General features: G+C 40.1%; 1 protein-coding gene across 4 annotated transcripts in view; it reads left to right on the top strand.

Moving 5' to 3' along the window:
• The window catches only part of LOC143934030 (netrin-1-like), a 173,800-nt gene that overhangs the window by 125,240 nt on the left and 35,329 nt on the right, over positions 1 to 13,231 (top strand). For all 4 annotated transcript variants that reach the window (XM_077457270.1, XM_077457269.1, XM_077457272.1 and 1 more), the window contains one exon: positions 9,028 to 10,052. In XM_077457270.1, coding sequence (XP_077313396.1) covers positions 9,059 to 10,052 — 994 coding nt within the window. In that variant the 5' untranslated portion in view covers positions 9,028 to 9,058. The remainder of the gene's footprint in view (positions 1 to 9,027; positions 10,053 to 13,231) is intronic.

Below are 13,231 nucleotides of genomic sequence, written 5' to 3'. Positions count from 1 at the left end.
GCAGATGAACATGTCCTATGCTGGGACAATGAGCCCACAGTGCTACTTACTGGCTAGAGCTGAAAGTAAGATTTAACTAGAGTAATAACATTGCAGCATATGAACTGCAATGTGTGCGCTTCTATTCATGTGTTTTATTTACTTTATTTTTTTCTTCATAAAAATGTATGTCTGGATGTATTACATAATGGTAATAAAACATTATAGAAAATAAAGTAGTGGACACAAAAAATGTTCTTGCCTAAAGTGATTATGTATTTAGACAAAACATGGTACTAAAGGCTCATAGGTTGTTCACTTTGCAAAGGAATTTTCCCCAGAGCTTAGTGATTGTGGTGAAATGTTCCTTTGCAATGAATACCCAATCATGTGCAAGAGAATTTAAAAAGCAGCATTTTTGCTTCCATGTGATTGTGTGGTGGATGTCAGCAGAGCTTCACCTCATCTATTAAACTCTGTAGAAAATAATCTTGCAAAGTGTAGCTTCCCTTGCAAAGGGAAAAATGTTTTCTTTATTAAATCAACCTCATAGGCGGTAAAGTAGGCATCATATGCTGCACCAACCTTTAGTGTGCTCTCCAATTTCCCCAATTTTCCCTATAGCATGCTCAAAAACCAGCTTCTCTCAGGTATGGAGCAAATGTAATGTTGCCATCTGACTCCCACAATTCTGTGCTCAGTTATTAGATGGCCTAAATAACCAGTTAGAAAGGCTTATGCAAATAGCAACTTTCAGAAAAAGAGTGTTTGTATCAGATTTATAGGTCTCCAACAGTGGATTATGGTTAGAAAGAAGAAAGAAATGGCTGCACATCCACAACTTCCGATTTCCTTTTATTTTGTTTCACAAAGATAACACCAAAGACACCAAACTGTGGTCAAGTAGACGCGCTTCACACATACATCTTGTGCTTAATCATTACCATTGGTAATGATTAAGCACAAGATGTATGTGTGAAATGTGTCTACGCGCTTTACCGCCAACGCCGCCACCACTCCAGTGTGAAAGGGGCCTAATTGGTCTCTATGCAGTGCTGCACCAGATTTTGCACTCTCCAGTTTTAGAAAATCAACTACATTGTCTGTAGATGCACACCCAGTACCTTTGTAAAACTGTCTATGAGAAATGATACACAGGTGGATGGGATTGCTTGGGGGAGCTGCAGAAATGAGAGAGGCATACATTGTGAACAGATACAGCTTCCATATGGTTTAACTCACTTTTCTGTTGTTATAAGGATTTTTGTTCACTGAACACCATGTAAGGCTCAGCATGAGTAAGTGAAGTGTCTTAAAGGCTAAGTTCACCTTCAGGGAAAAAAATAAATAAATGCACATATTTTTGCAGGAAAAAAAATGCATTTATAATTTTTCCCACAGGAGTCTGCAAAGCATTACACCCAATATCAGTGTGTCAAGGGGTAAAATGTCAGGCTCCTGAAGTTACAGCCTCCAGCTTTTTTCCTTTAGCTAATATACACTAAATGTACAATAAGGTTTTAAAAGCTAAATTCACCATTAAGGAAAAAGTAATAAATCCACATATTTTTTGCAGGACAGAAATGTGCATTTATTATTATCTCCAGCAGGAGCCGACAAAGCATTGCAGGCTCCTACAGATCTGTCTTCCAGCTTTCTGCACATCCCTCCATATAGGCTTTTAGGTAGAAAGCTGAAGAAAGTATCAAAGGACAACAAGTGCGCAGTTGAGGAAGGTGGAAAGATAGCACTGGACCCAAAGTGTTATCTTGCTGGTATTTTTATCTCAAGGTATTGATGTTGGTTTAAATTATCTGGTTCCTGGACAGGCAGCCTCTACACTCGAGAGGATCTCCACAGTCTCCATGGCTTGTAATGTAATGTAACAAGAATAGAAATTGAAGGGCCACTCTACTGCTAAGAGGTCCAGATACAACTTTATTCCATTAAAAGTCAGGGGTACAATCCAAAAAAGTAGGCTACTTTTTTGGATTGTACTTCTTACTTTTAATGGAATAAAGTTGTGTGGCGCCTTAATTTAAATTCTTGTTATATTACAAGTGTGCAGTGGCAGATGGGACAGATTCCTGTGAATTAATGATGCAGTTTTGCGAGAGGAGCCCAAGAAGGGGGTGCTAGAACATGTTATATGTTACTTACCCTTTAGGCTGGGTTCACACTATTGCAAATTGGATGCGGGTTTCTCCGCATCCAATTTGCATGTCAGGAGATGTGTGAACCGGCTCTCAATGGACCGGTTCACACATCTACATAGCGGCTCTGATGCAAATTGCATCTTTTGGTCCATTTCAGGTCTGAAGTCAGCCAAAAATTAATGAAATCAGACCAGAAACGGTGAATGGAGATGCACCGGATTCTATGTGCGGCTGTGAGCCACTGCATTCTCCAGTGTGAACCCAGCCTTAAGGTGGAAGTAAACTGATTCTCCTTTTGCACTTAAAGTTGTTAAATTATCACAATTAAAAAAATTAGTAGAAATGCATCCAGACAACTTAGAATTGCATCTTTTTGCTTGATATGTAATGTGGTATGAAACTGATACAAATGTATACATAGATATTTTGAACAGCTTGAATAAATGAGCGCCATGAAAAATAAGAATATTTCTCACCATAACAATGATGTGGGCCATACACAAATAGTCATAACTGATTGAACTTACCATTGGGCAAATACAACTATAACAAGTTTGTATACATCAGGCATAGATGAATCACAGACACCTTTCTTGTAAGCTCCTATATCAAGTATCATTACATCATCAACATTTTTTTCTTTTTAATCTGATAACTACAGGCTCAGCACTGATTGGCATCAGGAGTAAGGCCTTCTATTTATTGTAAATCAGATATAGTGTTAAACTAACTATAGACATGAGATGATTTTGGTTGAGTTGGGCAACAGTCATTTCTATAGGTAGCTGCAGAAAGGCCCAACCAACAGATGTTAGAAAGAAAATAATTGGACAAGTTAGAAAACATTGTTCAATCACTGTTATTCCCGTGAGATAAACTGATACTTGGACTGTCAACAGCATGTCTCCTACTTGTGTAAAGCAAAGAGAGGAAAACACTCATCAGCCTAACCTTGTAACTGATTTTCTTAAACCAGTCAAGAATTTTGATTACACAATTTGACAGGCAGGCAGTAAAAGAAGAACTTACATATATGTAAATTGCACATTAAACATAGTATGAAAACTAAAAAAAACTAAAATGCTTTTAGGTAACTTTGAAATCACAACTGAGAGCATGTTTTTACTGAAAATACTGAAATCTTAAGAATCGCCAGTATAGGGACTAGAAGATTATGTTGTTTACTGATAATGACCTCATTCAATGATAAAACACTTTATCTTTAAGTTATCATTGATTAATAATTAACGTACTCTTTTGAACTGCTGTCACATTACATTAAGGTTGACACGAGGTCTGTGTTTTTTTGAACAATAGAGACTTGGAGATTGGTTACTAGACAGGATCTCATCAAGCCATGGATGTCAGATAACATTATTGTGTCTAATGAGTTTGGAAGGCTGCTCCATAAGAATTCACACATTTACATTCCTTTAATATTTGGCCAGTACATTTCACACCAGAATGTGAATATACACACTGTTTGCTCTGGAAAGCATGTGAAAAAGAAAAGTAAAATGGTGTGAAGAAACGTAGATAAAACAAAATAATGCCAAACAAATCTTTCAGTTAGTACTGAAGTGGAAAAGATGGATACACAATGCTCCTGGCAATTTACTACTTTCCTTAAGTCATTGCACAGGATATGTGCCAAAAAAGTTACATACCATTCATACATATATTTTAATAAGCATGCAATAGTTTGAGGTCACATTTAAACCAAACATGGTAGTAAAGCAATGCAGACAGTGCAGCATGGTAACCTAGTATAACAAATCAAGCTATCTTTACAAAACTGCCTCTTTTGGGTTATAGGAACTTTCTTTACTGAACACATCTGCAAATGTCACAGAGAAACGTATAGCATAAATATAGACTTATTTTTATACCATGGAGCAGGTGAGGTATGCTTAGGACCCCATTTATAATGTAATGTAACCCCCCCAAAAAAAAATGAAAATAAAAAATAAAACTACCATACATTTATTAAGCACATTACTTATTAAGCACAGCAGTTTAGCATTAGTGTTATTGTAAACCAAAAACAAAATTACAATAAATTTATGACATTTTTTTTGTTTACAAATGTTTTTTATTTTTATTTTAAAGAAGGTAAAATAATAAAGAATAAAACAAAATCGTACAATCATGTAACAGTATACATCATAAAATTGACATTCAAAGCATACCATGAGTAGGAGAAGGCCCAAGTCCGAAGCATACAGAAAATAGACATGTGCAGTTCGTTTCATACAAATCGAAAATTCGTACATTCAGAAGCATCCGAAATACAAATTTCTATGCTTCCGAATTGTATACGAAATACAAAATTTTGTTGACGAATTTTGAATCCAAATTCCGTTACAACGGAAACGTGACTGGTGTTTTATTGACCAATCAGAGGTTTTCTTCTGCTGCTGAGTGAGGGTTGGGAAAATTATCTTTTTTAATATGGGAGTGGGAGACTGGTACTGGTAGTCGATGTGAGATTCAAAATCTGACAAAATAAGAATGTTCGTTAATATTGTTTTATTATTGTCATAATAATTACAATTATTCATTATGATGAAGTTGAAAACCCAGGAAGTCAGCAAAGCACAGGTATGGTGAGAGCCCCTCATAATGAGCACAGCAGGGGTACAGTCCCAGGAGGAAGTCAGCACAGCACAGGAATGGTGGGAGCCCCTCATAATGAGCACAGCACAGGGATGGTGGGAGCCTCTCATAATGAGCACAGCAGGGGTACAGCCCCAGGAGGAAGTAAGCACAGCACAGGGATGATGGGAGCCCCTCATAATGAGCAGAATTAGTCGACAACTACCATATTGAGTAAGGTATTTTTTGCTTTTTAAATTCATCATACAGAATGTTCATAATCATTACAAAAAGTTAACAAACCTAACGAAAATTCGTATTTCGTACAAATCCAGATTGAGTTTCGGACACGAATTACGAAATAAGAATTAATGGCTAATACGAAACAGAACAAAACAAAACAAATTTATTGACAGTGCACATGTCTAACATAAAAAGAGATATAGCCAAGGTACATACAAAGGTATCAAGCAGTTAAGACATAACAACCATGAACTGCCTTTAGCCTTGTGCTAACAAAATGTGCCTATGAGTTTTCCAGGCTTCCCATCTACGATCGAATAGGTGCAACTTATCTTGTAGGGTATACAAAATCCTTTCCATCATCACCACATCAACTCTGTCCAGAATAGAGGACAGAGTTACTACAGGGGATTTCCATTGAAGGGCAATGGCCCACAGAGTAGATACACAAATAGTATGTATGAGACATTCTTCCCTATGGAGGATCCCTGGGATTGTTGCTCCAAGTAAACACATTGGGATTGTGAGCCCAAAGGAGTTCCAGATATTGCAGAAGTGATGGCGGTCATTCTTCTCCAAACTGGGGCTAGCAGCGCACAATCCCAAAAAAATGTGTCTGAAGGTAGTTGGCAGCCTCTATAGCACAGTCCAGACATTCCTGGGAACATTACCTGGAGTTTGGCAGGAGTGTAATACCACCTGGTCATTACCTAACCAGCAGTGATTTAGTGGCCTTCCGTAGGTTTGTCAGCATGGTATCCCAGTCCTCCGGGGGGAAACTGTTCATTACAGTCAGACTCCCATTTATTTCTATATAGAGGTTCGCCTGAAACTGATACGAAGCCAATGCTGTTTTGTAGAGAGTTGAACTAAGGCCCTTACCTCTGGGGGCATTGCGGCAGATCTGTTCGAAGGACGTGGGGGTGAAGCGGTAAGGTTGTAATGGGAGATATAAAAATTTCTTATTTGCCTAAAATGAAAGTGTTCCCAAAGTGGGATTTGTTTTTGTGTGCGGAGGAGATCGAACACAGCAAATGTATCTCCAATCTGAAGGTCCGCTAAGGTGATCAGGGAATTGAAACCCAACCATGCAAAACTTTCAGTGTGATTGAACTCTGTGGCGAATAGTGGTTCCCCAAGAAAGGATGAGCCTGGAAGGACAGGTGAAATTAGGCTAAGATTGTTTTTATAATGGTGCCAGAGGGTGAGAGAATGAGAAACAATTGAGTTGAGTGAAGTAAGTTTATGTGTAAAGTTGGAAGGAGACCATAGAATAGACAAGAGGCAATAAAGCCTATCGGAATTGGCTTCAAATTTGACCCAGGGTACTTTGATTTTGGGATGTTCCACTGCGCTATCTGGGAAAACCATGCAGCTAAGAAGTAGAACCAAAGGTTAGGAAGACCCAGACTTCCAGCGGATTGCGATTTATAAAGAATGTGTTTTGAAAATCTGGGGCGTTTATTCTACCAAATAAAATTTATGACATTTAACATGCCAACTTGCATTGACAATGCCTGCTTATCAATCTAAGGCCGCGTACACACGGGCGGACTGTCCGCCCAACTAGGTTCGTCAAACAGTTTGACAAACAGTCCGTTCAAAATTAGCATGAACGGACTTGACCACACACGACGAACGAACAGTCTGCTGAAAACTTGCGCGATGACGTGAACGGCACGTACGACGGGACGAGAAATTCGAAGTCCAATACACTGCAATGCAACCTTCGCCGTGTAAATTCTTTCTGAGCATGCGCGAGACTTCGTTTGTCGAGCAAGCCTACACACGAGCGGACTGTCCGCTCAAACCAAGTTTCAGCGGACAGTCTTACGGAAATTCCGAAAAACTTTGTTCGTCAGACTGTCCGCTGAAACTGTCCGCTGAAGCCCACACACGAGCGGACTGTCCGCTGAAACACTGTTCAGCGGACAAAGTTGGGCGAACAGTCCGCCCGTGTGTACGCGGCCTAAGAAGAAAAATAGAGACTTTAGAGCAGGGTAGGCAACCTGGGGCCCTCCAGCTGTTGCAGAACTACAAGTCCCATCATGCCTCTGGGAGTAATTGGAGGGCCCCAGGTTGTCTACCCCTGCTTTAGAGAGTAGTAGACATGCCATGCAATAACTGTTTATTGACAGAAAATAAAACCAACCTTTCATGCAAAAAAAAAAAAAAATGGAATTATTTGACCTAACAAAAAGTTAGGTCAAATAATTATCTTTCCCTTACCACCCATACTGTAGGGGATGACATCATCATTTATATGATGATATTCTGGGCATTGCTGATTCCCTAAAATCTCCTGAGAAGATGCTCCAGTGCAGAAGCATGTTTTACATCTCTAATACTCAGCAATGCCCAGGATCTTTGAAAAAGAATGGTGATGTCACCCTTGCCTAGGCACTATGGGCAGAAGCCAGGAGAACATTTTTTTCCCTTGCAGATTTTTTTTTTTACATTTCCAAAAGTATTTTGGCCATAAAACTGAATGTTGCATTTTATGGGACCCTTTTAGAAAGAAATGGCATTTAGCGCAGTACAGCAGCATCCACTTCTTACACTGGAACTAATGCGGAATTGCACAGGATACTGAGAGCAGTAAAGCAGTAATCACTCTACTATAACTGATGATGAAATTCACAAAGTCCTGCCCTAAAAGTAGCAACTTCATCCTTGTTAATTGGCTACATTAGATGGTTCAGAGAAGATGGTAGTGTCAGGTCACCTGAGAGCAGGTGACAGATGCACTCCGTAAGTGCACCACTAGGTAGTGGACACTAGGACTGACTGCTGCAGATTGTACCCAGGGAGATTCAGGACACAGGTCTACTGGATCACTAACACAGATCCCAGTAGGAGCTAGAGCATAGATTCTCCAGGGTGCAGAATCTAAGAGCCAGCAGGTATTCACCAGAGCCTCCAGTGGTGAGGATGGACTTCGCTGCAGTCTGGCTCCAGGTCACGGCCTCCAGGGTCTCACAGCTCACACTCACAGTAGACTACAGGAGAAGGAAGCAGCAGGCTGGAACAACAAGAATAGTAAGGGGATAAGGCAGAGGTCAGGGCAACTAGCAGACAGGAACAACAGAGTACACGCCAAAGGTTCAGGGTCACAGGCAGACAGGGATGGTCAGAGACATGCAAAAGGTCAAGGTCGTAAGCAGACAGGAATCGTAGAGAACACGCCAAGGTCGGTAACAGAGTCAAAAGTAGAGCACACGGCAAGCAGGAAACATGAAGCCAAACACATAATGAATACACAATGGTTGATCAGCCCTGCTGGCTTGCAGTGCACGGGTTAATATAGGGTTCCCTGATAGGGCCTGGGGTGGAGCCACGCTTAGAGGAGAGGTTATAAAAACCACCAGGTGGAAGTGGCTGGCCTCTTAGTCTGAACACATGAAGGGAGGTAAGCAAACAGAGAAAGATCACTGCATAACCATGACAGGTAGGATGGCCCACTAATGTCACAGAAAAAGCACACATGGAAGGTAAATGGTGAACATCAAGATAGTGTTGGTAACTAATAATCTGCAAGTAGTTTGCTCATCCTTATCAATACATACTATGTACGATGTGGATTTTAATATATCAGTTTACATGATCAAATTCAGCACATAGGGAGTGCATAGGGGTACAAAAAGTGGAGTGTGTAATATCTAGTGAAGCTGTGCATGGTAGCCAATCAGCTTCTAACTTCAGCTTTTTCAATCAAAATTTGACCAAAAAAAAATGGAAGCTGATTAGTTTCTATGCTGTGCTGCACCAAATATTGCACTCTCCAGTTTAGGTAAATCAACCCCATGGCTTCATGTGCAATACCTTCCATTATTTATTTTCCACACTTTTGTATTCATTTGGTTATACAGATTCGATGAATCTCTGCATTACATAAATTAAGAGTTTTCCTAACTGTTTCTAGTAGTACTTAGCACAATATATGACAATGATATATAAAGTACAGCCTTGTAATCTGTTGAGTATATTTAATAAACATGTAAACTCTACTTTAGTTTTGTTATTACATAATTAATACATTTTCTTTTTCTTTAAGGTAATGTTTCCAACATCCTGATTGTTCTGTCATGCCTCGAATATTGTGGGGTTTTCTTCCTTTTTATATCATCTCCTTGCTGTGCCCAGTGTCCAAGGGACAGGAGAGCAATTCCAACAAAGCTTCAACCCACCGTGGGACTCCAGATAGCCCCTGCTATGATGCCAAACAGAGGCCGAAGTACTGCATCCCTGATTTTATCAATGTGGCTCTTGGACAAGAGGTGATCACCTCCAGCACTTGTGGACGAACACCACAAAAACTGTGTTATTTTCTAGACTCTACAAATGTGACATCACGCAGATGTCAGCTTTGTGACCAGAAAAAACTTGATACGTCTTACCCACCTTCCTATATGACTGACACAGATGCTCAAACATGCTGGAGGTCAGAAAGTGGTTTAACATTTCCACAAAATGTGACATTGACCTTACCATTGGGGCGTAGATTTGAGCTTGTTTATGTCAGCTTGCGTTTCTGTTCTCCCCGTCCTGATTCTATGGCAATTTATAAATCCATGGACCATGGAAAGACTTGGATCCCTTTCCAGTTTTACTCTACTCATTGCCGTCGTGTTTATGACCAAGCTACTACTAGTGCCATTACAAAACCCATGCAGCATGAAGCTACTTGTACAGATTTCCAAACAGGATTTAAACCTCTCACTAAAGGACTTGTAGCCTTCATGCCATTGGCTGGTCGCCCATCAGCCCGTAGATTTGAATACAGTCCAGTTCTACAAGATTGGGTGACTGCTACAGATATCCGCATAGTCTTTAACCGTTTACACCATGGTAAGAAGTTGGGCATCCGTAGGAAGACTGCTTTTTATGGAGTTTCTGAACTTCAGGTTGGTGGAAGGTGTAAATGCAATGGTCATGCTTCCCGTTGTACTGCTTCAAAGGATGGACTTATGTGTGACTGCCAACATAACACCATTGGTCCAGAATGTGATGCTTGCAAGCCTTTTTATTATGACAGGCCCTGGCAAAGAGCAACACCAAGTAATGCACATGAATGTGTGGGTAAGTAGGAAAGCTTTATTAAAATGTATTACAAGTTCACTTACTAGAATGAATATTTTATTATATATCAGCAATGACATTTATCTGCCTACGTCTAGATGTATAGTTTTAAAAGTGTCTGATTTGCAGCAACATGTACATGCAAATGTAAAATGCCTTTAAAATCACAATAGATGATAATTGTCTGAATTCCACAAGAGTGAGGAATAATTGAACAGTAGGGGTGAGCAAATCAGCCAAGGACTGATTGAGAAGGGGTTCGATGTAACTAAAATTTAAAGTGGATGTAAACCCTCACATATACCCAGTAAAGGGAACAGCATCAGATGATACACCCAGATTAAACAAATCCTCCTACATAATTTTTATTGGTTATCTTCAGGTTTTTTTTTTTTTTTGCATCCCTTTAAAAGTGCTGAATTTAGATTCTTTCTTTATCCGTGTATTCCTTTTAGAATCCTTCTTTATCTATCAGGGGCACAGGGGAGGGGACAGGGAAGTGGCACATGCTGATAACAGAGGAGTGAAGTTCCAGAGAGAAATGACAAGAAATTAGCTTTGGAGAGAGACAAGTAAACACTACAGATATATATGTGCTTTGTTCAGATTTCAGGACTGAGGTTTACAACCACTTTAACATTGAACCCCACTAACTAAGTTTGCATGTGAATGCAGGTCTACTGGACAGGTGAGACATTCTCTTTCTTATAACAATAAACTACTTCTTACAGAGACCTCTGGGACACCACTGGACCTTTTAGATCTATGGGAGAAAGACTTCCAGATTACTCTATTCCAGAGGCACACATCAAAATCTTGACTCTTTATTACAAGTCCTCCATTAGCAATAGGTATCAGGAATCAGGTTATAAGATCATCACTCTTAATGTTGCATGCCATTTTTCCTTCCCTCGCAGACACTTTTTTGATATATGGTTCTGGGCTTGATCACATGCTTTATATTTTTTGGACTTGCCCAAGATTGCAGAATTTTTGGACACACCATCATCTATAAATATACAGATAGCAGTGCCACAAAATGCAAGTGTTCTTCCACCTTCACCACAATACAGTGCCATTTTCTGTACAAAGAAATCTGTAGTGTGACACCTAGGGAAAGCAACCTTCTCTTCAATACCAGCTCAGTGGAAGGCCCCTTCACCACCAAAGATACAAAATGATTGTGTCGAGTTGAGGATATTAGGCTCATAGAGGACTTGACTAGCTCTCTTAAAGGCACCAACTCTAGTGTATGAAAATATACAAAGCAAGAGAGAGCGCATGCTGACCCTAGTATATTATCGTTTAATTGTTAAAATTCAATATGTAAACAAGGGAGGGTTGCACTCATAAACATCTGATATAAGATGGCATTAAACAACCTCTCCTGGTCTGTAAGGATCAGTTGGCTCACAGGTAGCTGGCAGCGTGGTAAAGGTTTCAGTAAGCCGCTTGCTTCCTCATATCACATGCCGCACAAGGCATATGCTCGGACCAGCCGGCGCTGACGCTACTCGTGGCCAGGGGAGGGGATGCACAGCGAGAGCAGCTGACTCCTCTAGTATGCTTCGTGCAGTTGCTGGGACAACATGTTTCGGAGGCGTGGCCTCCTTCTTCAGGTAACCCTGAAGAAGGAGGCGGCATATTGCAGCTCCAGAAATGCCATCTGGAGCTGCAGAAAAGAGCTCCACTATAATGATCTCCATGTCACGGCACTTTAAGCCCAAGCTCTTTGCACTGAAAACCTTATAATCTAGTGGTCATTTCCTGGCCTGGGTTTTCCCAGATTGGCAGATACCCTGCAGCATTTTATATATATAATATAATATATAATATATAAAATATAATTTATTCATTTGTATTTTCATATGCAGTTATATACTTTATTTGTATTATTTTATGTATTTTTTGTATTGATGTGGTGGTTGGGCTGCATACAGGAGAGGCCGGGCATATCTGCAATTTCTTTGATTTGCCAGTTTATTCTTTTCTCTTCCAGGCATCCCAGTAGCCAGTTATATTTTATTTTAATATGTATTTATTTTATTATAGTCAGGGCATTGGAGGTATAGTTGCAGGGGGAAAAAACGATGGCCATAGGATACCTGCCCTTTCACAATGCAGGTGGAAGGGCATGAAGCAATAAATGTAGGAGAACACTTCTTTGACCAGGCAGAAGAGCAGCAAAAATGTATTGTAGAATACCATGGTCCTAGGCTTCCAGCTCAAATGAGGACTATTGAAAATGAAAATGGTAATCAAGCCTAAAAAAAGTAGAGGTGTTGTCAAATAATAGGTAATAGGTGGAGATGTGCTTGCTAATGTGATCTCTTCCTCCACTTTCTACTCCTCCTTCCCTTTCTCCTTCACCTTTTCCTCCAGCTTCCCCTCCTCCTGTTGCTCTACTGCTTCTTCCATCTCCTTCAATGGCATTCTGGTACAAGAAGAGACTCTAGGGAGCTTAGGTTAAATGTGGAGAATATTGCATTATGGTGAAACAAGCACAAGCAGTAACAGCAACACAAACTGGGTAAAAGCAATGGCAGGAGGGAAGTAAAACCCTGTCTGGAATTTTGTGGGGTTCCCTGGCACTCATTATCCAAGGCCTGCCTACCTTTCTCCAGAGTAATGTCTTGAAACTCAGATCAGCACTTTCCAGTGCCTTCAGCATCATCTCCAGTAACCATATTCCCATGCCAGGTTTTTGCTGGAGCAGAAATTAAAAGTCCCCAAACCCCTTATACACTAAGTGCCTGCATGCCAGCTTGGCACCTCCACACTAGTTGTTAAAGACAGACCAGTTTCTCTGGAGGCTGTCCGACATTAATATTTTCTCACCCCGTCACAATTTTGAATTCTTTTTTTCACTGAACATTATTTGAAGATTTACATTTTTATATAATATTAATTTGTTTTATTTTATTTTTATTTGCTCTAACAATTGTGGGCTTGGACAAAAGGCTCTAACTAAAAATTGAGTATTGACTTTCAAAAATTCACCACTGGCTGAAGGTGGCCCAATATGTGCTTGAGGTACTAGCTTGTCCTGCTGCCCATGTCATGTCATTGAGGGGCCATTGCACAGCAGGTGGGGGAGGTAATTTGTGACTAAGAAGCTGACTTTTAATAAAACCGATCAGACCTAGATCACTGAGGACTACTAAACACTCATAACAGGG

Source organism: Lithobates pipiens, unplaced genomic scaffold (assembly GCF_037356315.1).
Source record: "Lithobates pipiens isolate NorthernLeopardFrog02 unplaced genomic scaffold, aLitPip1_a1.2 Scaffold_27, whole genome shotgun sequence".
In the NCBI taxonomy this organism is placed as follows: domain Eukaryota; kingdom Metazoa; phylum Chordata; class Amphibia; order Anura; family Ranidae; genus Lithobates; species Lithobates pipiens.
This window is presented reverse-complemented; position numbering and strand designations above follow the sequence as displayed.